Source organism: Platichthys flesus, chromosome 5, assembly GCF_949316205.1.
Source record: "Platichthys flesus chromosome 5, fPlaFle2.1, whole genome shotgun sequence".
Taxonomy (NCBI): domain Eukaryota; kingdom Metazoa; phylum Chordata; class Actinopteri; order Pleuronectiformes; family Pleuronectidae; genus Platichthys; species Platichthys flesus.
The window spans coordinates 9,538,051-9,564,222 of record NC_084949.1 but is presented as its reverse complement, the minus strand read 5'-3'; the positions used below and the strand labels follow the sequence as shown (position 1 = coordinate 9,564,222).

General features: G+C 44.2%; 3 protein-coding genes across 8 annotated transcripts; 1 reads left to right on the top strand and 2 right to left on the bottom strand.

Moving 5' to 3' along the window:
• Positions 1 to 360: 360 nt before the first annotated feature.
• Positions 361 to 9,853, bottom strand: tnpo2b (transportin 2b). 2 transcript variants are annotated; one of them, XM_062388661.1, is made up of 24 exons: positions 9,668 to 9,853; positions 8,909 to 9,008; positions 7,983 to 8,058; positions 7,657 to 7,806; positions 7,329 to 7,435; positions 7,078 to 7,211; positions 6,884 to 6,965; positions 6,105 to 6,227; positions 5,889 to 6,007; positions 5,733 to 5,793; positions 5,453 to 5,624; positions 4,933 to 5,085; positions 4,484 to 4,709; positions 4,223 to 4,394; positions 3,940 to 4,134; positions 3,653 to 3,811; positions 3,044 to 3,131; positions 2,814 to 2,912; positions 2,611 to 2,706; positions 2,308 to 2,383; positions 1,769 to 1,868; positions 1,607 to 1,681; positions 607 to 736; positions 361 to 501 (listed from the first exon to the last, which is right to left on the bottom strand). In XM_062388661.1, the coding sequence occupies exons 2-23, from the start codon at positions 9,005 to 9,007 to the stop codon at positions 629 to 631; spliced, it is 2,670 nt and encodes an 889-aa protein (XP_062244645.1). In that variant the 5' UTR covers position 9,008; positions 9,668 to 9,853; the 3' UTR covers positions 361 to 501; positions 607 to 628. The 2 variants fall into 2 exon arrangements, with proteins under 2 accessions (XP_062244645.1, XP_062244644.1); XM_062388660.1 differs by lacking the exon at positions 9,668 to 9,853 and having other exon boundaries at positions 8,909 to 9,019.
• A 760-nt stretch (positions 9,854 to 10,613) lies between these two features.
• Positions 10,614 to 11,627, bottom strand: rln3b (relaxin 3b). The gene is made up of 2 exons (XM_062387643.1): positions 11,199 to 11,627; positions 10,614 to 11,106 (listed from the first exon to the last, which is right to left on the bottom strand). Exons 1-2 carry the CDS (start codon positions 11,539 to 11,541, stop codon positions 10,826 to 10,828), a joined length of 624 nt encoding a protein of 207 aa, XP_062243627.1. The 5' UTR covers positions 11,542 to 11,627; the 3' UTR covers positions 10,614 to 10,825.
• A 1,052-nt stretch (positions 11,628 to 12,679) lies between these two features.
• Positions 12,680 to 25,745, top strand: rfx1b (regulatory factor X, 1b (influences HLA class II expression)). 5 transcript variants are annotated; one of them, XM_062387641.1, is made up of 18 exons: positions 12,680 to 12,829; positions 13,936 to 14,311; positions 17,130 to 17,227; positions 17,345 to 17,437; positions 18,820 to 18,893; positions 19,049 to 19,346; positions 19,442 to 19,623; positions 19,726 to 19,845; positions 20,241 to 20,362; positions 20,510 to 20,628; positions 20,842 to 20,945; positions 21,064 to 21,215; positions 21,441 to 21,538; positions 22,339 to 22,488; positions 22,607 to 22,818; positions 22,923 to 23,076; positions 23,778 to 23,823; positions 23,913 to 25,745. In XM_062387641.1, exons 2-18 carry the CDS (start codon positions 13,963 to 13,965, stop codon positions 24,056 to 24,058), a joined length of 2,517 nt encoding a protein of 838 aa, XP_062243625.1. In that variant the 5' UTR covers positions 12,680 to 12,829; positions 13,936 to 13,962; the 3' UTR covers positions 24,059 to 25,745. The 5 variants fall into 5 exon arrangements, with proteins under 5 accessions (XP_062243625.1, XP_062243624.1, XP_062243621.1 ...); XM_062387640.1 differs by having other exon boundaries at positions 12,681 to 12,829; positions 17,348 to 17,437; positions 23,910 to 25,745; XM_062387637.1 differs by having other exon boundaries at positions 12,681 to 12,829; positions 23,910 to 25,745.
• The last annotated feature ends 427 nt before the right edge of the window (positions 25,746 to 26,172 follow it).

Genomic DNA, 26,172 nt, shown 5'->3' with positions numbered 1-26,172 from the left:
GTACGTTGGGCTGTCCCTGTCAGTCAAGCTATCGGTTACTCTTACACTTAGGAATCCCATTAAAATCTCTACTGTCTTTCCAGCCAGTTACAGACCGTTCTATAGCTCTTTATTTTTCCCTGCCTTGTTATTAAGTTCCCTCCCTCTCTTTCCCTGACTCTCTCTCTGAGCTGGTCTCTTTCCCTGACTCCTGCTTTCCCCTACTTGTCTTTCCCTCCATCTCTCCTCCATGTCCTTCTCTCCATCCTTCTCTATCTGTCCCTCTCTATCTGTCCCTACCAGTTAGTTTTTCTGTGTCGGGTCCCTGCCTAGTTAATCTAGAGGTGTCCCCCTGTCCCTCCCTCCCACCCGCCCACCCTCCCTCTATGGACAAACACATAGGGCGTGGGGGCTGTCCGTCAGGGGGAGCGGCCAATAGCGTCCCTCTCCCTCCCCCCAGATCAGGGCAGCGCAATACACAGATGGATGAGTTTCCCATTCACCCTCCTCCTGCTGGCTCACCTGTGAGGATGGACAAAGAGGGAGAGCAGACGCGAATAAATTAATTTCAGTATAATCCTTTATACAACGTTGATTTGATTTAAATAATAGCAAACGCGTAGTTACCTCTTGGGTGGGTGTAGAGAATCTAAACGCCATAGCACGCTGCCAGTCTCTCCTTCAGCAGTGGGGGGAACTGCTCTGAGAACTGCTGCCAGTTCTCCTCACCAACCTGCTCCTTAAAACCATGCAGGATCTGTGGAAGAAAATGTAGTTCAGACAAACTGTCAAGTCATTTTCAACTTCTTAACTAGTTTGGCCACAGGAGTTATTATTATTATTAATAATTATTAGTATTATTAATAATAATAATAATTTCTCTTGCAACTAGTGTGACCCTTTTTTAACTGTTCCTTCATCAAGGTCTGGTTTCATGAAAGCAACAACCCGGCATTTGATTGTTCGACTGACTGGTCGGTCTCAGTGGATGGGGATGGTTTCTCTCTCAAAATTTTCAAATTCATAATTTTAGTTACCTGAAGTAAGGAGGTACGTTTTTCATTGCCGTTTGTCCGTTTGTTAGCAGGATTACATAAAAACTACAGAACCCATTTCCTTGATAAGCGGTGGTAGGATGAGACACGAGCTAAGGAAGAGCCCATTTCATTTTGTGGCAGATCCACGAATTCTTTTCACTTTCTTAAACGTTAGGGTGTTTTTTTTTTACAAATTGGATACACAAAAAGCATCCTGGTGTATTTGTGTGTGTCTGTGTGTAAGTGATGGAGACGATGAGATAATTACATGGTTTGACATGAGGGAAGCGTGCCTTGGTTGAGTCACCCAGTAGAGCAAATGATCTCTGTCTTACAGCAGGCAGGGGGAGGAAGTGACAAATGAATACTGCTGCAGAGATCACGTGTTTTTCTTTACGACACACAGATGCCGGAGTCGCTTCTTATAACCACAAACTCTCTAGACACCTTTGTCAGAGTCTTCTACTTGAAGGGCCACTGCTTTTTCACCGGGAGGTATTTTTATGCCTTTGTGTATCTTTGTTATTATGGAGGGGGGGTTGAGGTTTCGATCTTTGGACCTCGCCCCTCCATGTGACCTGGAACCTCACCTTGTAGAACATGTCTCTCAGATCATCTTTAGGATTCACCCAGGACGCCACCGCATCACAGAAGAAGATGAAGTCCTGAACAAACAGAGGAAGGGATTATAAATAAAAGGTCTCAAGAATAAACCCTAAAAACCTCAGGTCTTACAGTGTACAAAGCCTCACCTGCACCACTCCTCCTGGGTTCACACCAATCATCATGCAAATCCCACGGAAGGCAGAGTCTTTCTCCTCGTTGTCTCGGATGTTCCGCAGAGATGTGCACCTGCCGCCCACAATAAACCAATCAGATGCTGTACAAAGATTTGTACTTTCTAATTTAGTCTTTGAGGGTAAAATTAAATACAAATCACAAGTGAGCTACAACCAAACTGAAAAAGTTAAATAAATGCTAAGTGCTAGGGTCCTTATAATTCTGTGATTGTGTTCTGCAGCAATGTGATAACGTGGAAAAGCATTTTAAGGAATTTAAGTCTTGCATTTAAGGATAAGCTAACATGAGAGCAGACAGAGTGGAAGAGAGAGGAGAGAAAACAATGGGAACAATCTGATGCGCTAAGCCCACAGAAGATAAGAGAGTGTGTGTCAGTGATATATGGAAACTGCCAATGCTGACCGTGCATGTTCAGATGCTGTACATTAAATGGCACAGCTACAGAATAGGCAATGAGAGGCATCAAACAAGAGATACAACAGTTTCTCACCAAGGTCGGATAAACTGCGGCAGCATGGGAGCGACCTCCTGAGGACACACATATCCCAGTCGACCGATGGTGATTGCTGGAAGAGGACACAGATCAGTCAGGACAGACGAGAGTGTGTCCAGTACTCTGACACTAACTGAACTCACTTCTACAATGTGAACAATTAAATGCCACATTAACTGCATTGTGCTTTCAGTCCCCTGTAACCTTACTTAAAAATAAACAAAACAATCGACAGACACGTAGACAGGGGTGAAAACTGGCCTCCTTAGAGGGGGTACACATTTGTATATGTTCACATACCAGTGTTCTCCAGCAGGGTCTTGGGGGTGTTGGGTCGATTAATAATCTCTACCAGCTGGTTCAGGACAATGGCAATGTACGGCTGCATCTCCACTCCTAACAGAGCAGAACAAAAATAAAGTGAGACACACAGCATCTGTTGTTATATTTAACCACACAAACACTTAATGACATTACATAATTTAGGATTCGCTAAAACTCACCCATCTGCATGCAGATCTCTCCGATGGCCCAAGTTGCATTGTTGCAGACAGAGATGAACTCTGGATTAAGATTTGTCCCGAGGATCGGCATGAATTCAGCTGCAGCACACACACAAACATGTTAACATCACATTGGATACACACAAAGGAGGATCGTGAGAGCTCCTGGTGTGTGTACAGTGTAAGTGTATGCGTGTCTGTGTAAGTGAGGGAGACAATTAGATAATTACCAATACATGGTTTGACATGAGGGAAGCATGCCTTGGTCAAGTCACCCAGTAGAGCAAATGAACTCTGTCTTACTTCAGGCATCGTATCCTGGGACAAAAAAGGCACAGACACAAGGAGAAATGTAAACACACAGTGTCAAAAGATGTTATCATTCATCCTGTGGAGAAATCTAACAATGTGCAAAAGATCTGTGCAATTCCTGAGTGAAGTCGACACTTGGCTTTTTGGATATAAAATGTCATCACTTCATTATTTAATCCTCAGTCATTTGTGTGAAATTTTGAATGCTAAATTAGTGTAAGAAGGTTTGAGTGAGGTCACAGGGACCTCTTGGGTACAAGAAATGAAATACACTCCGGTTGTTCCAGATAAATTCTGTTCACAAGAAAGGGACAGAGAGTCTAAGAGACCTTTTCCACCAAAACCTTATCAGTTCACAGTCCAAGGAAACATTTGTAACCAGGCACTCCGGAGATCGGAAATTCATGAGAAATGGAGGAACAGGTCGACAATCCAATTAAAAACTGATGCCGTTGGAGTGACGGCATAAAAGCAACCAGGGATTAACTTTAAACTCAAATTAGACATAATACACCGGCTCTTCTCACCTGCATGCACTGGAAAAGCAGAGTCATGATGTTACTGCGAGCCACAAGTGTGTCCACATGGCCCCCAAGCCCCTCAGCCAAGCCACTTAAAAGATCCAGAGCCACGATCATGAAGTCCTTGTCGGGAGCCTCGTACTGGTCTGGCTGCTGACTGTACATCTGAGGCACAAGCAGGCGTAAAGAAAAATTCAGAGGTGGGATAAAGTTTATATGTAATGTAGCAGAACCCTGAATTTCCTTTTCAGTGGGCAAACCCATGTGTGAGTGAGTGTGTTTGTTTCAATTACCATGGCCTGAGCCAGTGTCTTCTGGACAAGGGTGACACAACGCTGGTAAACAGGCTCGCAGTAGGGGAGGAAGCCGCTCTGCAACGCTGTGGCAACAGACGACAGACACTCCAGCAATGGGAAGAGATCTTTGTCTTCATCCTTCAGCTCGTTCCACTTGGCAATCAGTGGAGGCATCAGTTTCTGTATGTACTCCTAACAACACAAGAGATTGAGTTTGGCTTGTCGTTGTATTATACAACAAAACAGAGGTTTGTACAGACATATGTCTTTTTGAGCTCACAGTTTGGTTCAGATGGTGTCCCACTGAGTCTGCCAGTGTTCCTATGGCATCATAAAGAATGAGCAGGTTCTTGTGCTGATACTTCCCGAATGCAAAAACCAGCGTGTCCAGGATGAAGCTCAGATAGGGCACCAGCTCTGTACACGCCTCTTCCTCTAGAGTGGCGAACGCACTGTAGCAAAGATAAGATAATAAAGAGATAAATTAGCAGAAAGTGAGCGAATATTAAACAGATGGACATGGAAAAAGATAGGGTTTTACCTGCAGGCCGCCTCCTGCACCCTCTTGTTGCCATCCAGGATGCGTTTGAGCAGCTCAGTCATGAGGGGTTTGAGATGGGAGTCAGGGGGCTGGCCGACCACCCAGTGTGCGTAGCGGCTAAGAGTCCAGCAAGCGATGGAGCGGACCAGAGCTTTCTTGTCACACAAACACTGAATGAGGTGGGGGATGAGCTCAGGCAAGTAAGGAACCATGCCTTGCATGCAGCCTGGGTGGACAAAAAGTTGTATAAAACATTAAAGCCAAGTCAGCAATGAAATATCAAGATAGATCAATTCAAATGTGGAATACAGGTTTCCTTTAATCCTGAAATGTACCCCCCCCAACCCATTTAAGGTCAGTGACCGATCTAAATTGTAATAATCCAAAGAAAATCACCCATTTTGCTCAAGTATTCTGTATTTCAATAGCAAGTCTTTGCCACATCTTACCCTCAGCAATAGCCCCCAGGACAAGGATGCCAGACTCCTTGATGACCCAGTCAGGATGGAAAAGCAGACCTTTCAGCAGGGGTAAAAGATGGGGGAGCAATTCCTCACGAAACACGTTGGCAAGGACGTCCAGAGCTGCTGCCGAGCACTTCCCTACAAAGAGAAGACACCGTAAGCATTTGATAACCTTGACATTTTTAATCTAATGCTGCATGTGAAAAACTGGCCCATCAGAGCACAAAAAAATACAACTACAGACAAATGAGCCAATAGTGGGTCCCAGTGGTAGTGTAACAAAAACTAGATGCTTACCTGTGTGTGTGTGTGTGTGTGTGTGTGTGTAGCTACAGTGTACTTGGCATGTTTTGTAATGGTTGAAAAACAAAAAAGGATCTGTAATAATCCTTTTACATTAAACCAATGCTTAAAAAAATAAGACTATCTAAGAAAATACCTTAATAGTAAGAGCTACTGCATGATAACCAGAGAGGATTACTAAAACTGCTTGTCTGCAACTCACGTAGGTTCCAGTCAGACAGCGTATCATCATCATCATCCTCGTCTTCATCAATGTCCTCCCCCTCCTCGCCCTCCCCTCCTTCGTGCTGCAGGGTGACGGTGCGGGATTTGTGGAAGCGAGGTTTGATATCCTGCTCACTGTCTGGAACTGCCTCATCCTCTTCAACGTCGCCCTGAAGAACAACAGAGAGAAATATGAATGGAGAGTTGAAACGGGTAAACAGCCCGAGAGGAGAGCAGAGTGTGAAGGGGAACATTTGATTTGTCCAGGTGTGGCTGACCTTTAGAAGAATGATGTCAATCTCAGAGTATTTCATCCCATTCACCAGGATAGGAATCAGCCTGAGACAGAGACAGACCACAACAATATTACTGAGCTGAAATCATTTGGTCATCCAGTTATACAAGTGCAAGATTCTCATAGCATAAACACTTACTGGACCAAGTGGCCAGAGAGGGCCTCTTTGCAGATGGGCTGTTCAGCCAGAGTCAGCCAGAACTCACAGGCCTCCAGAGCCACGTTCTCATCTGGGTCCTGGGTGCGCTGCAGCATGTACTGGAGAAAAAACAAGAAGAAGCAGCCATGAGGGGGAGAGTGTTGAGGAGTGAGAGAAGGAGCAAATACTGTCTGTTTGATCAAGTCACACCCTCACCTGGATGATGCTGTGCATGTGTGGGATGAGGCGGTCAATGCGGACTTCCAGCAGCATGACGAGAGCCCTGCACACGTTCTTCCGCACTTCGCTGTCCTCGTCCCCGGCCAGTGCAAACAGACACTGAGTGGGAAAGACACAGGAGAGATCAACTTGGAGTCGAAAATAAAATAAATTGGTAACAAGCCTGCATGTCTACGAACACGAAGGTCAAAAACTGTGGCGGTACTAATTAGACTATGGCGGGTTGCCCCAGTCAACATAATTCATAGAGGTGTGCATCTTCCCCCGTGTTTTCTAACCATCACACTAATCTCTAGGATATCTGGGATATTCCTTGATAAACAGGGCATCGCTTCTTCTTCTTATGGTCGTCCACGTGGAGATTTCCAAAGCTCTAATAATTCATGGGAATTAGTCATACACGTAATCCTTTTACATATACTTCGCAAACAGGAATAAACTGGAGAGTGAGGCTTGACTGAAAACTGGTCTGATGCCGAGATAACATGACTGCGTTCCTTCTGCACCATTAGTGGTTGAAACGAGCTTTGCAGCATATTTCTATGTAGTTTTTCTCCTTTAACACAAAACATAAATTTCTGCATTGCCTTGTTTGACTGTTATATAATCAGTCTGAAGGGGCTAGACGAGGGGTGCTGGAAAAACTGACTCTGATCTTGTTTTCTCGTGATGATCGAAGAGAGGGAAAATGGTCAAAACATATGGTATTTATGGTAACAACACAAGCTCTACCAAGACATAGTTGAAGCACTCACCTCAATGAAGGTGTCTATGTTATCCATCAGAGCCTGAGCTCGACCAATGATGAACTGGTTCACACATGCTATAGCATGGGATCTGAAAAAGGAAAAGCAACTGATTTTTATCAGGAAGATTCTACTGTTGTGGGCTATGGAGGCGACACAAATAGCTTGTCGAGTCAGCCAGAAGACTCTAGTGTTTTACAGACCTGATCTTGGGGCTGCAATGCTTGAAAAACTGGAGGAATTTTGGGATCATAATGTTGAGAGGTCTGTCCAGAGCATCGCTATCCAACAACTCAGAAGAGTCCTCACAGATTTTCTGCAGAGCTCCAAAAGAACCCTGACAGAGAAAATGATAAACAAAGTTGTTGTTATTTTTAACAACAAGAAACAGACACAAATCTGATTATTGCAAAACATTGCAAAGCGTGTGTGTGTGCAGTTTAGTGAGGCTGACCTCGCAGGTGTTATAGTCATCGGAGTTGAGCAGATTACAGAGCTGAGGCAACAGTTCTGGCCACGTCTGCAGCTCTCCTTTAGAGGCTATGGTCGTGATCAGGATACCTTGATGAGAACAAATTAAGTTACTTACAAACTCCCTAATAAATAACTGCACCTATCAGCAGATTCATTCATTTTGAATCTCTTGACAATGCAACGCTTGCTCCCACACAGCCACATTACCTGCAGAAATTCAACCACCTACATAGAAGTCTGACTCACACTGGTGAGAAAGTGCAGCTAACACTCTTTCACCATTGTTCCTTTCTCACTCAAACACCCACCGATCGTAGCTCTGATGAGCGGTGAAGGGTCTCCAATGTTGTTGAGGCATTCTCGTTTGATGAAGTCAGCCACATTGGGAGGAAAGTTCTGGTAGTGAGCCTTCACATTGTTCTTCAGTATCAAACCGCTCAAAGAGCGAGTGGGTTCATCTTTAACAGAAAGGCAGCAGAGAGGTGGAGACAGAGACACATTATTTATTTATTTTGAATGGGAAGGAGGTTTACAAGGAAATATTTGCTGCAGACAATAAAGGTATATACTTTTTAAGGAAACAACAATTCCGCTCTGAAGTAAATATCCTTCTTTTTGACGTGCACATACATACCCTCAGATTTGAGGCTTGTGAGGACAAAGATGAGATAGTTGTTGAAATCTGGAAACTGATTAAGTTGCTCCAGTTTCTGCAGGTTCTGTTAAGGAGATCGAACATGTACACACACAGGGTATAGCTAGTTCTACTTATGGTTCTTGATTCCCTTTGAGGAAGAGTGGATTCATATACATTAACAGTGAATCATATTGGCTCGCTGGCTTTAGTCTGCACATGACAACATGTACAGTCAGCTGTCACAGTCATTTCAGTATGAAAAACAAGCAACCACAGAGGAGTTAAAATCTCATACTTATTCTCTCACCCTCTCCCACACATACAGACCCTGTTCAGACCTGCTATTAACATCCGTCCTGAAATATTCAATCATAAGTGGAGAGGATTAAGTTTGTCTGTCTAAAACGGCTCTGAATGTGACTCCTGTGGCCAATTATGATCACATCGCACTTCCCGGCTCCAAATGCATTACTCACATTTGTGTTTGCAAAGATGAAATAGTGTGGTTTTACCCAGACTGAGTATAAAGATGTTTCCGATGCCAATGTGCTTGTGTGGGTGTGTCTGCATGAGTGAGCAAGAGGTAGAGAGGAGCGCCGAATGAATGCAGCTGTGAAGTAAACAGTATCAATCCTTATGTGGTGTTCTGTCCCAAAGAAATCACTGTATGGTCACTGAGGAGCAAGAAGGATGTTGGATTCATACATCTGAGTAGGAGTCATTCATTTGTGGCCCCAGACACGTTCACACAGCAAAAATTATGTCACATCTCTCGTCCACCTCTGACTGTGGGCTGAATGGTGAGATCTCAGGACGCATTCAGACCTGAACTTGACTTAGGACGGGTGTAAACACTAGGAGTGAACGGGTCATACTCCCTTGCACACGCACACACACACACACACAGACAGAGATGAGGATACTTCTTGCACTGCTCTCTGTGTTGCTGTGTCTGGGGACTGGGAGTCCTTCAGTAGCTGAAGCACTTGCTGCAGACCCTGTTCATTTGGCTGCCAATCCATCCTACAAGACATGAACACACACACACACACATTACCTGTTTAGGAGGAATGTGCAACACACAACCAGACGGCCCCACCTCTGTGCATTATAACTCACATCACGTAGATATAATGTAGAATGCGCATTCAGTGTAGCAGCTGTTAATACACGACAACAACGAGCCAAATACTAGCCAACTACTAAAGTCACACCTGGGTACTTGGATCTCAATATAGGTTCATCCACAGTGTTTGCCTATGACGTTACTGTTAGCATAGCTGTTTATTAGCATGTCCCGTTCCTGGCTACGTTAAACCGAGCGGTGCCGCCCGACGGTTGACTTTTAACAACTCACAGCTGCATGAATAAAGAACCTCGGGCCACTCACTACAGAGACGCTTTCTACGTGAGGCCCAGGCGGCAAATGTCTCGGCTCATTTAGCTAGCAAGCTAGCTTAGCATCGCTATGATGCTCATCCCGCACCGGACTCACACAGAAATCGGCCGCCGGGAGAGATCCTCCGGTGACAGTGGAGACACGGCTCGGTGCTGTCAGAGTTGTGTTGCTGCTTAAAACCCCCGAGACGACGCAAATGGAGCGCATCGAGAATCACAACAGCCTATCGCCCAGCAGCATTGCTAGTTAGCATCACCTAGAAAGTGCCGCGAAAGGCTTTTACCTGGTCACTCCAATGTCGCAGATCTATATTCCTATAGACGGTGGTGCAGTTCCCTTGAAGCCGCTAACATGAAAAAACCGATGACTTCAACCTCTGTACCCGAACACAAAAGTGTGACCTCGGTAGATCTGTGTGCTCGCTACTTGGTATGTGACACAGATCGCATGCCTTGCAATCAAGCCGGGTGATCTGTCTCATCGCCTTCGGCTTCCGTACTGGAAGGAACGAGCGACTGCAGACACATTATCAACTTTTAATATCCCCCATAATGTATATTTAATGAACAGTAATCAGTGTATGGTATGTTACAATATGTTGAGGTGGGATAATTAGTTATTGAAGTATCAAATACATTTTAATGGCATATGCATTGTTGTACGTGGTATTCTGTTTCTGGCCACCAGGTGGTATCAGATCCAACGACAGTAGCTGCACAATGATATGTATAAGGTGATGCAGGGCGTGGGTGCACGGACAGGACCACCAGTGCAACCTTAAAGCACACCATCAATAAAAGCCTGTATATGTTAGGCTTGTTCAGCCCAGATTTGCTGTCACTGCTTTAAAATTGATTTATAACAGATCCTTGCATTTTTTTGCAAGCTGAGCAGAATGTCCTTGAAATAAACAATGAAGTTCCAACATTATAAACTACACAGCGAGTGTTGCAGGTTTATTCCAATGGATGTCAGTGCTTTGTGAATGTGCAAATCTACGATATCCACCCCTCAAAACAACCACATGTAAATCAGAGAATAGTAGGACACTTCATGTTGTCATAGTCACCACCACTTCCTCCATTTCAAAATCCTACTCAAACTTGTTTTTAAAACAAGGTTTTGGAAAAGTGGAAATGTGAACAGGAACTGTCATTTTAGCTTATGTTTAGTAAGAGCAACAGACACATTCGTAACACCTCCATAAGGCTTTATTAAACATTTATATATATATATATATATTAATCTGTTATAATCACAATAAACACCTTTTGTTCACACATTCACAATCCTGTATCCATTAGTCAAAACACAAAGACAGTAAGTTGGATGGGAAATGTCATTTCATGAATGGTTATGATGAAAAACTGGAGGAATCACAGAAAAAGAGAGGAGCTCTACATTAATCATAGGACTGGAGGCACGTTTAGGGAGACTAGGTTCAGCACAGAGAGCTGATTTCACTCTTGCTACAGCCCCACTTGCAACAGGCGTTGGAAAGTCCGACCACTACATCCCGTCCTTTCCTGTCCGCACTCCGCAGAGCCTCAAGCACCTCCTCTGAGATCGGCAAGCGAGCTGAGTGTCTGAATCCAGTAGCCACCGGTGCCACCTCCAGCGTTTGATCTTTCCATCCTTTGGACTCTGCAGGGTCCTGCTCACTGGTATGTTGAGGGATGGGGTCTGTGTTCCATGGGTCAAAGGCTTCTTCTCCAATGAGAGCTGATTAACAAAAAAGGAAAGGTAAATCTCTTCATATTGCATTCTGGCTCTAGGTAAACATGGCAGATATAATCCCTCGCACACAGTCTTACCTGAGTCCCCTATGCTTCTCCTCCAGCGAGAACCACCACAGGTAAAGATGACAGCTCGTATGAACTCCCTCCCGCACAGTTTCACCCCGTAGAAAGAGGGATGGCCGTCGTTGGAGCGCACCCTGTCTACCAGAGCCACCAACAAACCCAGGGTCAAGATTGCTGCCTTCCACATGGTGAGAGTGAAAAGATGCTGGAGGTCTTTCAAAGGCTGGAAATCGCTTGAGTCCTTGTGTGGTTTGTGTTTCATCTTGAAACCACTTATATAGGACCTCAGCTCGTCTCCACTATGTGTCATGCTCAGAGATAAGACCCGGAGACCTTTAGGAGCAACAATGCACATGGAGAAAAATTAAAAGTTGTGATTAAGCAGCGAATGACGCCAGAGGTGTTGTCAGCAGAGCTCTCGGCTATCTAACCACATGTGGCCTTTTGATGGCCTTTCTGACCTTTACATCAGTTGGGCTTGTGCTGTCACCTGCACTATCTCCTCCTCGCTATCTGCTCTGCTGGGGGATTGGATGGAGATCACTATTCATTCAACCCAAGAATAGCTGGGGCGATACACTTTGGCGGCCAAACCGCGGACACTGACATACGCGCGCGCACACACACACACACACACACACACACACATAAACACACACACGCACACACACACACACACAGAGTTGTGTATCCATGATTCCAGAGGACATTGAATCGACCAACATTAAGTCCTTGGCGCCTTACATTGATTTTGATGGGATATTTGCTCTTACATTAGCCACCCTAACTAAATGTCTAACCCTAAGCCGCCCCCTTACCCTGACTAACCAAAGTTAATCCTATCCCTTTCCATGAAATAAGGTCGGAACTCTAAATTTAACTCAACAGCCCACTGGAAGGGGGTCCAAGGACCGTCCAAGATGTGCTCACTTTCACATGAATATACTTTATAAATTAACCATCCTGGAGACTTACACTAACCTTTACTATATTTACAACTTGTCGAACCCTTACCCTAACCTTAACTTAACCTTAATCTTAAAAATAACCTTAACTTTATCTAAACCGTAACCTCAACATTAACCCAAAACATATTTTCACCTATACAAGCTTCTGCTGAAACGGGCCCGTCTCCATGTCAGATAATTAGGAGTTTGTCAACAGATTTTAGGTCCCCACAACACTGGTAACACACACACAAACACAGCTACACACACACTCTCAAGCCCTCTCACACACACACACACACACACAACTGATGACACTGCATTGACACACACAATATAATTGAATAGAGAGATATGAGGGATAATATCAACATTGTACATTCTGTACAATCATAAAAGTCATATTGGAAGTGGACGTTGTGCTCTGACAACATTGACGGACAGGGATGTCTACCAATCACTGAGCAGTATTTGTAGTGACGTTGTGACCACCTCCCAGGTCAACCAATCAGCATTTAGTGCAGGGCGGGGCGATAACGGGAGGGTAGCAACAGTTGCCCCGGTGAAGGCGAGGCGCCATAGTCACGGTAGTCCTGGCGACAAGAACCAAGCAACGGGAGTCAACAACAACAACCGAAATATAAAGAGGGAAAAAACTTTCACGACTAAAACGGACAAAACTGGAATAAAGCCGAGGTGACAAAGTCAATATCTCAGTATCATTGTGTCGTGTTGTGTACATGTGTGTGCTTGTGTGTACAGTCGTCAGCGGTAACGTGGACTCGCTCGAGACTCGGTGACGGCTCCTCTCTGAACGCACACCGTTGTTATGGCGATGACAGATCTTTGATACGAGCACAAGATGGCGGGTGTGTGATGGTTGTAGTGGTACAGTCGTACTTTTTTCCCCGTCACATCTGTCAGAGTGTGTCGTTCCGCTCCACGTGACGCCGGAGACCCGAGCGAGGTGTGATCGGTGACGTGGTCATAGATCGATCTACCACCGGACAGGAGCGTTGAGCGTGTAGCTGCTCGCACGGCACGGGTCATCGTGAGCTGCTAGCCGGGGAGCTACACTCTCACTCTCGGTTTCACAACTCGCTTCTCAAGCCAGCGATCCAGAGCCGAGGGGGAACAGGGAAGCACATGGGGCAGCTCGGCCGACATGGGGGTTAATGAGTCGTGCAGGCGGAGACATGAGTGTGACGTGTCTTTGTGACTTTGAAAAAAAAGTTTTGGTCTGACATTGAAAGTCGACAAGTCACCTCCGTGCACGCGGTGTGCGGTGTGATCGTCTGATTGTGTTGTTTGCCGTGTGGGCTCCCGCAAGAGGGGCTTGTCCCGCAGGGGGATGGCCCTGAACTCCTATCTGACAGTGGGCCTCCACACTCAGGAGTTTGTTTACAGATGGGGCAATGGGGCATTACATTTTTCAAGATTTTATTATTTTTCAGTTGAGTCATTATATTTACAGATGAGTTGACATTGCTTTTGAAATGTACAACATTGACTTATTTTCATCTATGGATCTTAATTTTGCACTGTTGTTGATGAAACAGGAAAGGCTTTAGACTGCTGCTTAATCTGAGACAAAAGCCTCACTTCCTCCTCTGGTTTATGTTTCCTCACACACACACACACACACACACACACACACACACACACACACACACGCACACATAACACACTTGTGTGCACACACTCTAGCTCTATCTAGCCAAAACCTCTGTGAAATTATGATAAGCCAACCATATGTGTTTGCAGCACTTTCATTAATGACTTCCATCGCCTTTTATCCACAGAACTAGTGCCTTGGAGGATTGGTTGCCATGGCAACTTCTGGCTACTCGGAGGACCTTCAGCCTCAGCAGGCCAACTCAGTAACCCTAGCAACCCCTGCTTCCACCACACCCTCGTCCACGAAGACGACACACTTCCTGTCCGAGATCCCACCCGCCTCTGGAGCCACCGCAACCGCCAACCAATCGACCGGCCTCTCCAAAGCCGGACAGGATGCACTTTGTTCTCAAGCTCCGCCCCCCCAGGCCCAGAGCCAGAAGGCAGTGGTTCTGACCACTCCCACGCAGCACTATGTGTCCCCTACCATCCAGCACTCGACGGTCCAGAAAAGTAATGGTCCGAGTGGTTCTCCTCAGTACATCATAGTCACGGTCACAGGTGAGAGGCACATGTATGACTGACACTGTAATGTTCACATTTTGCGAACACACACACAATGCCTTCACACATTTTCAAGCTCCTAAAAGCAGCCAGAGGACATGCTACACCGAGCAGTCTGAGGTTCAGTGTGTCCTACAAGTTTCTTATAAGCTATAAACAACAGGCTGGTTCCTGCTGGGAGACTGACAGCCTGTCTGGCACAGTGTGCTACACTTTAGGTAGAAATCAATGGCAGAGGGCAGTTGTGTTTAGATATCTCTATAAAGATCCTTTAAAGCGATGACAAAAATGTGTTCCTAGTTTCCAGGACCAATTGCCATTTCAAATTATTTTTGAGCAGTAAAGAAAATATTTAATATTAGCAATATTATTATTTTATAGAGATGATGTTTAGTTATTTTTTGGGTTTATAAATCCAGGTTACACATTTTATGTCTTATTGAATTGCATGCCATCTTTACAATTGTCCCTGATTGGTTGATGAGTGAAGACTCCCTAAATCCAGTAAGAACTGAGGAGCCAGGGATGTAGTCTGCCTGTCTGGTTCGGTGGTGCATACATTATGAGGACAGAACACACTGATGGACTCGGTTGCTAGGCTGCGTAGTCCCTAACGTGGGAGCCTGGACGACTGATGGATGGAATCTGACTTTTCTCTTACTCTGCTGTTTTCACTGTTCTAGATAGAGAGTGGCATACTGACGTTTGGATCATTATGATAGAATCCAATTTGATTTGGGCTTTTGGTGTTTTTTGAAATGTAATCCTCATATATAAAAAATATGCTTATTCAAAAAGAAACCAGTTTAATCAGGCATTTTGAAAGATGATGGAAGTGAGAGGGAATCGACCCCAGCTCTGGAGTATATCTCTATGTTTATTTTAGGGTCGTCTATTCGCAGATCTTCTTGCCTGCTGGTATCATGTAACACTATGCACTCTCACCCAGAGGGAGAGAGTCACATGGCCAAGGCCTGGATGACTAAGTTAACTGAACAAATGTGCTCATTTAAAAAAGAAACCCCCTTCATCGGAAGCAATGACTGCAGTTTGCCTCAGTACTGATTCTCAGATAATTTAGTATAACTACTTGATTATAGAACAGTGCAGCGTTTGTGCTCTTCTGTTGCATGTTTTCACATTTTAGGTTGCAGGCTGAAATTATGTACATTAGCATTTATGTTAACCCAGTATATCACATTGTGTTTTACTATACATAGGGATTACCTAGTTCCTGCTAGTTGTATTAACTTGCTTTTGTTTTTTTAAACAGAAAACGGAACAGAACGATCAATGTGACAGTTATAAAGGACAAACGTTTTTTCTTCTCATCTGGGACTTCATTACGGCAGCAGCATTATGAATGCAGCAGGGATTATAAGAAGTTAAGCTTCACCTGTTAAACTGGCAAATAGGAGGTTCCTTTTTCGTTATCAGTGAAGGTGTCTCATGTGTTTAATTCCAACTTTAAAAAAAAGAAGACACATGTCCATCACAATGGGCTTAAGATTCTTAGAGATGTGGCCTATAGTGACACGTCCCCACATCTCTTATAGTGTAGGAGACAAAATTCTGCGGTTATTTGAGCCGACCACATATTCAAAATGTTAATGGTTAAAATGTTCTTTGCAAAAATATCTTAATAGAATAAAGGATTAGGTTAGGTATTAAGTATTATGTGGACTAAAAAGCGTTTGTGATTTCCATCCTTTATGGCAAGTTTCCTTTATGTCCCGGGACCTTTCCAGTTTTCTGGATATTATTCTTTAAACGTTTTTACTCTATTTTTTTGTCTGCGCTTTATCTGCAACCCAAACATGTTTAATAGTTTTCGAAAAGACTTCTTATTAATATGTGATTGTCAATCAATGAATTGATATATAATATTTCTGTGGAAATAACCAGTGAAAGTGAGGCAAAAGCAGTTAGAGCTCAAACCATCAGAGGAGAGACAGAATCTCACTTTCCACCACATATCGTAACATGAACTCATATTGAATGATGGTTTGTGCCGAGTTGTGCTGGCTCTGTTGTGACCCAGGAGTAGCTAGGATGGCACATACCTCCACCAAGCTCCTCCAGATCAGTTTTCTAATGTAATAGATTTTTTTCCCTCAAGATGCAATAATCATTCCCTGGATCCGCCCCAAAATTTAACCGGTTCTTCCCTGACCCATACCGCATACTTCCACCAAGTTTCATGGAAAAATATTCACCTGCTTTTTTGTAATCTTGCTTACAAACAAACACACCAATGATCGAAGGGACAGGGGTGACATCCCAACATCCTGGTCTGAAGTAACTTCACCCAGGGAGTTTGCAGCAGTTACCTCAAAGTACAATAAAGAGCGGCACGGTGCAAAACACTTGCTTCTCACCTGAAGGATTTAAAGAAAGTGAATATTACCCTCTCCCCCATCCGCCCACTCCCCTTCCCTCTATCCTCCATCCCTCATGTATCTCTCATTTCCCTCTCATCTGATCTGCATGTTTACAAGATGGAGGGATTTCTCTCTCCATCTGGGGAGATTAGCTGTCCAAGGCTGTCCTTCTGCATGCAACATATAAAGATGAAATGAGAGTTCAGACAGACACATGCTTTCCCCCCTCGCTATCGGTCTCTCCTCTGCCAAGCAAAAAGAAACGAAAAAGAAACAGTTGCAGGATGTTCTGCAGCGGCTGTTATTACGATTTGGAAGCAGTGTGTCGTGAGTACTGAACTTGTGGTGATGGTGGATGGATTTTTTTTTGTATTGCTTTTTATCTGATCATCTGATGAACCTTCTCTCCCTCATGCTCCGTGTGCCATCCCCAGAGGGCTCTGTTCACTCCAATGACAGTCTGTCGGACTCCAGCCCGTCTGGCCCTGGCGTTCCGACTCAGGTGGTCCAACCGGTGCAGACCACCACACAAGTGAGCCCCTTTCGTATCTACAAACCATATCAGCCATTTGAGCCCATAGGAGTAGGTTATAAGCAGAGGGATGGTTGCCGACAAAGTTTTATTTGACCCTCTGACTTAACTCAACAGCAGAGGTCAGTGTTGCAGGCAGTGTCACAGGCAGCCAAGAGAATTCAGACAGGCCACATCAGCAACCTGCAGCCGGTGCTCATTAACCAGGAGGTAAACAGACACACACAGGACATTTTGTCTGATCATGTAAGAGAGACATTAAATGCCTTCAGTTTAAGTTTAGGGGTAATTCCATCATGTGTTCATTATTCATGGGTTTGTCAAGCGGTACATTTACAGCAAGTCCAAGAGCAGGAAGTAGGAGATAAAGAGTTTAGTGCCTGCACCTCTGACACACTTTACCTTTTTCCCTCTCTCCAGCTGATCCCTCACTCTCTCCACAGTTTACCTTAACAGTGTGTTTGCCTTGCCATTGACATGCTATTCAACCTTGTGTTCTTCTTAATGGCAGACAACAACCCTTTTACTTCCTTGCTTCACTGGTTGTTATCCTATATCTAAAACACATCTTTTAAATATCATGTCATCTGAGAAATTCAGTCAACAACATGGCTTCCACTGTTAAACAGTAATCCTAATGGTGAGCTGTCCAACAGGTTTAAAATATTGCGGTGGCACTGCTCTGCCTTTCCTCTGAACATAAACCCTCTTGACCTAGATGAGCAGTGCACATTCTTCACTACTGTTACCATTTAGATGTCGATTAAAGGCTACGTTTAATCTGCTCTTATTCAATTTAATAATGAATTGAATGACTAGATGTAATTATTACATTTGAGTGTGGTATGGATGAATCAACAGAGAACTAAAATAGCTAAAAGGCCCAACAGTCTCCTTATGGAGCCATATTTGAATTGACTAGATCCAGATTTTTACTTGGATCCTGAACCAAATTGCACAGATACATAAATATCAGTCCCTTTAACATACCAAATTTTTTAATCAACGGCTTTTTGAAAAACACCATTTATAATTAAAGTAAAAAAGAAATCCTGGATCAGCCGCATGCTCTGGATCTAATGGATTCTTCCCTGAGCCACACTACATCCTTCCATTAAGTGTCATGGTAAACTCGTCCAGTTGTTTTTCCATAGTGCTGCTAACTAACAGACAAAGAAACAAATGCAGAGGAATACAACCTCCTTGGTGGAGGTAATTATCTCCCTTCTCTCACTTTAACTGAGCGTTTAAGCATTTTAAAGAGACCTGTTTCCAGCAAGCAAAAAAGCTTAGAAAACCCACAGGACACTGCCCTGCCGAGCACAAAACATACGACACATAGAACACAGGGGAAATTTGTGACTAGCCAGAACATTGTGGAGCAAGTAGCAGCTAAAGAGCAAGAGATGTTCCTCTATGAGTGGTGGAGACCAAATACAGAGCTGAAAGAGAGTGAATACTTTCATGTCCTCATTTGGACATTAACACAGCCTCAATTGAATGCTAGTGTTGCTCCATGTCTGCTGAATGTTAAAAGAAACAAACAACACAAACAAACGCTGCTTTATGTCTCCTCTTGTCGTGTTGTCCAGGTGGAGCATGTGTACCCTGGCCAGGTGCAGTATGTGGACGGAGGCGGAGATACAACCTTCACCACATCCAACATGTGAGAAGAAAAGCAAACCGCTCTGGCAGATTTTTACACATCTCTCAGAAATGCTCTCTGACACCCACGATCAATCATACACATAACGCAACATTCCTTGTCATAAAAACGAACGTGTATTCATGTTTCTCTACGTTCTTTTCTTTCTTGTCCAGTCGATCAAGCAACTACCCTTTCTCCGACTCGCCGCTCTACTCCCAGACCCCTCCCATCTCCTCTTCCACTTACTATGAGGATACGCCCGGCTCCGAGTCCGACATCGGCGGGGCTGTGACCTCAGTTTCTGTGGCAACAGGAGGAGCCAATAGCGGGGCAGCTGCGGGGGGAGCGGGCTACATCGTTCAGGGAAGTTATGTGTTAGGAGGAGGAGGGGGAGCATCAGCAGGTGGAGGAGGAGGAGGAGGAGGAGGACAGAGTTACACTAGCCCTAACTCTCGTGCCCCACCTGCTACTGTGAGTACTCAAGTTGTAAAATGAAAATAACGTACGTAATCATAATCTATGACATGAATGCTCCAAAATACAATGGTGTGACCCACCCTCTTTAGGTGCAGTGGCTGTGTGATAACTACGAGGGGGCGGAGGGGGTGAGTTTACCTCGCTGTACCCTTTACTACCACTACTTGCTGCACTGCCAGGAGCAGAAACTAGAACCTGTTAATGCTGCATCCTTCGGGAAACTCATCAGGTCTGTCTTCATGGGGCTACGTACGAGAAGATTAGGGACTAGGTACACACACACACACACACACACACACACACAATCACACATTGGTGTTGATAGACTCATATGTCAGGTCACTGTCCTAACCTTTCTCTGCGTGTACTTCAGAGGGAATTCTAAGTACCACTACTACGGCCTGAGGATTAAATCTGGTTCCCCGCTCCTAAGACTGATGGATGAGCAGCAGCACATGGCGATGAGGCAGCAGCCTTTTTCACAGAAAAACAGGTATCTGCGCATGGACTTGTACTTTTGTGAAACCTTAAATTACCACATTACCTTTGAGATCCTGTCATTTAGTATGAAGTCACATCAGTGCACATCATGGTCCCTTTGAAATGCCCCTGGCATGAGTTGCAATTTTGTAACTGTCCGCGGACATTGCACTGATGTCATCATTGTGTCTTCCTTCTTTTCACTTGTGTTGTGACATGCTCTGTGTGCCTTTGAGTTGCCCTCCGGGGACAAATAAAGTGGTTTTGAATTAAAAGATTAATTCAAACAGCCAGATGGAACAGCTGCTTGGCTTGTGAATTTTTTCAAATGTTCTACATTCAAACATAACCTGCTTTTTTTTGTGACTCCTTCCTCTCTGCTCCCCTGAATGCTGGGTATTCTATCAGGATAAAGCCAGCTCAGAAGACACAGGGGATCACAAACGGTACATCAGGTGGGACGGGTCAACAGCAGGCAGCGGCGCTCTGTGATATTTCAGCCCAGGTCCAACAGTATCAGCAGTTTCTGGGTGAGGAACACCCGCATGAAGTCCACCATTGCCTTCTGTTACTTTACTCAATGATTTGAATCTGAAGCAGTAACATGTGGAACTCAAGAGCTTACTGTTTCATCTCCATGTTCCTCTGTTTCTCTGCCTCTGCTCAATCTTGTGTAGAGGCGTCAAGGCTGCTGCCAGTCTTTGTGGACGTGGATCTGCAAGACGGCCCCCTGCCTGATGGGATCCTTTTAGAAAACCTCAAGGCCTTTCAGACCCTCTACAGAGAACACTGTGAGGTAGGCTGCACTGAACAGAGAGGAGACACCACACACACACTGATCACATCATCCTTATTCTCCTGGTGATAAAGGTTGAAATACATATACAGCTGTACAGTGCAGCACATAGGTGTTAAAAAGTGCTAACTCCCCTGTACTAATGAGGGATTGAAAATGTGAAAATAAAGTTTTAAATACCTTTTGTGTATTTATGTCTGTGATTTCTCACAGGCCGTTCTGGATGTGATGGTCAACCTTCAGTTCACTCTCGTGGAGACACTGTGGAAATCCTTCTGGAGGTTCAGCCAGAGCAATGACACAGAATCTCTCAACCTGTAAATATCACAAACGCACCATGCAACAACCTAATGAGGGATTCAAAACACTGCTACACCCGACTCAAAACGGCCCGTCTCAACCTCTGTTAAATCAAATCTCATGCGTTCCCCTCAGGCACAATGAGTCTGAGAAGCGACTGCCCAAGTCCTGCCTGGTGGTGCTGTGTAAGTTTGAGCCAGTGCTGCGCTGGACGAAGGAGTGCGACAACCTGCTGTACCAGACTCTGGTGGAGATCCTCATCCCGGACGTACTTAGACCAATCCCGAGTAAGTTATTAAGGCCCGTCAGAACCCTGAATGGATGACTGTCTGGTGAGGTAATCGAGAGTAATTCGTAGTTTTATGGGATCTCAGTGTGAAAGCTGATGGGAAATTTTTTCATAAAACTGGGGGCAATGTTGAGGGGGTTCTCCTCTATGACACCCTTCAGGTTTAAATCAAAATGTAATTCTCTCTCTTTCTCCCCTCTCATCCCGACAATCACTGCTTCAGGTGCCTTAACTCAGGCCATCCGTAACTTTGCCAAGAGTCTGGAGAATTGGTTGACCGGTGCCATGATGGACATTCCAGAGGAGATGGTTCGCATAAAGGTATTTGTGTGCTACACTGATAAGATATCAAGTCTTTTGAAACAACCAGAGTCAAACAAGCGTCTGTACATTGATTAAAAACAAAGAGAAATACAAGATTGGATTAAAAAGGCTAAAAGGTGAGGACAGTCAAAACCCAGAGAGAACATGTGGGTCTTCAGTTTTAACCTTAAATATGTCTACGGAGGCAGAACACTTAATTGTAAATGTTGAACTGTTTCGAGCTTAATAGTGATTACAGTAAACACTCACTTCACTTTTTCCCTTTAGCCTTGACAAAGGCACATCCAGGAGCAGATAATGCATTGTATCACGAGGCCATTTAAAGCTTTAAAAACCAAATAATCTTAAGCTGAATCCTCTACTTAAAAGAAGGCCAGAGCAGGGACAGAGCTCGGCATCCCTTTCTTTTAAATCTTTGTATTTCTTTCCCACATTCGACCAAATGTCAACGATTTCTATCAATGTCTATCCAAATGATTTCTTGATCAAGTTCAAGCAGGGACCACTTAACAGGAAAAAAATCCACATTCTTGTTTCACCAAAGAGCCACAGGCTGCAAATGTAGTGCGTATCAGATAGGAACAATTCACAATTTGTTTTAGATGAGATACAAATCACACACACACAAAGAATCATCATGCATGTAAACATGTGCGACCTGAATGATGGGATGTAACTGTATCTTTTGTTTTGTTTTGCATGTTGGTTGAGTTCCATGTGAGCTGGCTGGACCTAATGGCAGCCCCCTCCTGACGTGCGCTTCTTATATTCATACTTTCCTTTCCCCCTTTCCTCAGGTGGTGTGCGTCAGCTCTTTCTCCCAAACGCTGCGACGCTACACCAGCCTGAATCACCTGGCTCAGGCTGCCCGGGCCGTGCTCCAGAACTCAGCTCAGATCAACCAGATGCTCTCCGACCTCAACCGTGTGGATTTCACCAATGTACAGGTCTGTTAGTATTCACCAGTCTCTCTCCTCTACCCCTTCTCGGCTCTTATTTTCACGGTGTTGATGTTAAAGTGAATTACAGCAGAACCCTGACCGTTTCGACACCCGTTCCCCTCAGGAGCAGGCGTCCTGGGTGTGTCAGTGTGATGACAATGTGGTCCAGAGGCTGGAGCAGGACTTTAAAATGACTTTGCAGCAGCAGAACTCCCTGGAGCAGTGGGCTACCTGGCTGGATAGTGTCGTCTCCCAGATGCTAAAGCCGTACGAGCAGAATCCTGTCGCCCTACCGAAGGCTGCAAAGATCTTCCTGCTCAACTGGTCCTTCTACAGGTGAGTGGGAAAAAAAAAACCCTGATCAATAAAGATGCAGCTAAAAAAACTGTTGGGTTTGTGATGAGGATACATTTTGTGCTTCTCCTCTGGTTTCTCACCAGTTCTATGGTCATCCGAGACCTGACTCTGCGCAGCGCCGCCAGTTTTGGCTCCTTTCACCTGATCCGCTTGCTGTATGATGAGTACATGTACTACCTGATAGAGCACAGGGTGGCCCAGGCTAAAGGAGAGACACCCATTGCTGTCATGGGAGAAGTATGTACCCACTCATCGTCTTAATCGCTCACCTAGTGATGATACATTTGATCAACCTACAAATCCCAGAAATGTCTGTTTGTCTGTCTCCATGTGAAACGCACATCAATAGAACCGTTCATCTTCTCAGCTTCACACTTGCATTGTGTGTTGTGAATGGGCCAGGGACACATGGTGCTATTTGGACATGTGATACGTTCACTATTAATAAACTTTCCATGAACAGGGAAATGGCCCTGCACAGAGCGGATGCAGGGCTGAACTGTCTGTGGACCAAGTTGAACATGTCCTCCTCTTATTCCTTGGATAAATAACAACTGTGGTTGGCAACTGGTGGCCCAGAGCTGTACTGATGATATAATTATTAGAAATAATATATGTCCCAACAGGTCATCTTGATAATTAGTTTATTTTTATTTCACCAAATCTGAGACACGGACATTCACGGGTATCGCATGGCACCAACATTAATAGAATCACTTTGATACGTTATGAAGTAACCAAACTCTGAAATAGCCAACATGATATCTATGAAAAAATAACAGCATTCAAACATATATGAACCAGTCGTCTGAACAATAATAATTCAAATTCAGTATCATTTTATGAAAACATAGACTTCAAAGATCTGGTTGATCACAGGCTCACAACGGGCACTGCAGCAGCTTTAATAAATGTCCAATCTTTTGTCTGTGTTGCAGTTTGCCAGCACTGTCAAGAGAAGAACCTCTCCAGACATGGAAAAAGGTAAACAGCGACACGGCGCTCATCACAAATATGTTCCGACCTAGCGTCTGTCATCTCATTGTCGTGTCACTGTGTTTCTCCTCCAGAAGAAGAAGAAGAGGACGAGGAAGAGGAGAGTGAAGACGAGAGCGGCGACCTCGTGCTGCAGTCCAGCTCTCTGAGCGCGGTCGACGAGGAGTCGATGGAACCGCCCGCCAAGCAGCCCAGGGCATCTTTAAATCTGCACACACCTTAGCAAGTAGTCATCTGAAGAACTAACAGGCTCCACTTCATGCCCATGTTTGCTTTAAGTTAAACATCATATCATGGTCGTTCTGTCGAGATGTTTGACGTAGAGTCTGTGGCCGTTTGGTGCGTGTGATAAAACTGGGAGAACCCTTTGCCAATTATGTATGTTCCGCTTTTTCTTTTTGCTGCCATTCTTTTTACTCCTTCACCTGATCATTAACAATCCTTCCCTGTGCCTTCCCTGTGTGTGTGTAGTGGCTCTGCGTCAGTATCCACTCCTGGCCAGCCTCAGCTGTACAGTATATACAGTGTGTGCTGGCCTCCCTGCTGCCCTGCCTTAACCACTGACCTGATTGCTGTGGAGAGATGAGAAGACTGCAGCAGTTTCCATTGTAAAACGTCTAAAGTCCAAACTATCTTACATTGCCTTTTAAAGCAATGACTATGCAGTTGAGCTGGACTTTATTGAGCAGCAGTCTGAATTATGATTTATACATTTTTTTTTGTCTCAGAGTAGCATCTGGTATGATACTGCAATTTTGTGATTTACAGCTATTTGTGGATGCCATATTTGACTTTGTGGTTTTTGGTTCATTTTGGCCAACTAACTGATACCCTGTGCCTTTGCGAGATTAAGAGCCTGGAAAAAAAAAGAAAGAAAAAAGCTTGTATTCTATATATTCTGTATCGGTGGATTAATAAATGAGGGTCCTGTGAGGTGGCTTTGGTGTTGTCATGAGCTTTTGCTGGCTGTTTAGAAAAGAAACCGAGATTTTCGATGGTTGAGCTTTGTTGTGATGAGTCCACCCAGTTTGCTTTTCATCCATCCTTCCATCCCTCCATCCCTCCATCTAAACTCATTATATATCTTATACACACTCAAACTCCTTCTGGACAGACAGTGCTACCCTACCATGAACACGTTGATAAACAGTGCATCCTTAGTCCAAAGCTTATCCACACTTTACTACACTGTATCTATGGCAACCTCTGTACCAGCTAGATGTACCAACCACAGTTTTTGTAGTGTAAAAGTAGTTTATTTTTTATTTTCTGGGTTTCTATGTTGACTATATTACAGATAATCTATCTTATGTACCTTTTGTGAATGCTTTCAAATGTGGGGACTGTTTGTATTTTGTTGAACCATCACTGCCTTAAGAAACATGTCGTGCTGTGTCCACCATCCAGAGTATTGAGCTATATTTTTATTGTGATGATGATGATGATGATGATGATGGACCAAGCATGTGAATATGGTGGCTGGCTTTCTAAAATGACCTTTTCTAAAGAGCACATGCTCAACCAGCAGCTTCACGTGTGGGCAGGAGCAGATATTGATTTTATGAAGCGTTGGACTTGTAGAAAAGATGATTGTCATTGGGAGACTGCAGGAAGACCTGATTTTAAGATCCCACCAAAGAGCACTGAATAGGAAAAAAAAAAGGTATATTTACATTTATTAATTCAGTGACAGCAGACAACTAAACCTGCCTTGAAAATTGAAATCAACTGCTAACTGCACTGACGCCATCAACAATTATGTGACTTGGATTCTGTCCCTTGTTTGTGCTGCAGAATATTTTATAAACGAGGGCCTCTTGCTGTTTTCCTGAAGACCTTTGTACTCAAACCTGTGATCAATATTGTAGCTTTATTCTCACTGTTAACTATAAAGATGTGATTGCTCTCAATGTTTGCCACATGTTCCCTTCTTACAGAAACGCATTGCATTCAAAAAACACTTTTCTGAATTGAGATAGCACATGATCGATTTTATTTCTGTCTGAACGGTCTCAAAGTCCTAAAGTGTCTGTGAAATGCCGACAATCTATCGCGATGACATAAATAATGCTTAAAGATGCAATATAAACACCAACCCTTACCCATGCTATAAGGTGGATTTAGAAGTAGACTCATTAGTTCAGAAAAACATGGCAGATGTTTTTGTTTAGGCTTGTTTACATTCTTCACGGGAACTTGTCTTTGCTCGACTTCATCGCCTACACCAGAATTGTATTTTATCCCCATAAAGTTGCGACGATTTAAATAATCCAAAATGTCAGCAGTAGAGATAGTGATATCCTGACGTTTAATCTGGAACAAAGCTCCTAAACCATT

Coding starts and splice junctions, on each gene's coding strand:
- tnpo2b (XM_062388660.1), bottom strand. CDS start 9,019: ATGTCTTGTAGGATGGATTGGCAGCCAAATGAACAGGGTCTGCAGCAA. Junction 4,395..4,483: donor GTGCAGGAGGCGGCCTGCAG/GTAAAACCCTAT, acceptor TCTTTGCTACAG/TGCGTTCGCCACTCTAGAGG. Junction 2,913..3,043: donor TCATGTCAAACCATGTATTG/GTAATTATCTAA, acceptor TGTGTGCTGCAG/CTGAATTCATGCCGATCCTC.
- rln3b (XM_062387643.1), bottom strand. CDS start 11,541: ATGTGCATTGTTGCTCCTAAAGGTCTCCGGGTCTTATCTCTGAGCATG. Junction 11,107..11,198: donor GAGAAGCATAGGGGACTCAG/GTAAGACTGTGT, acceptor TTTGTTAATCAG/CTCTCATTGGAGAAGAAGCC.
- rfx1b (XM_062387637.1), top strand. CDS start 13,963: ATGGCAACTTCTGGCTACTCGGAGGACCTTCAGCCTCAGCAGGCCAAC. Junction 19,846..20,240: donor CCTTTTTCACAGAAAAACAG/GTATCTGCGCAT, acceptor GTATTCTATCAG/GATAAAGCCAGCTCAGAAGA. Junction 22,819..22,922: donor CTCAACTGGTCCTTCTACAG/GTGAGTGGGAAA, acceptor GTTTCTCACCAG/TTCTATGGTCATCCGAGACC.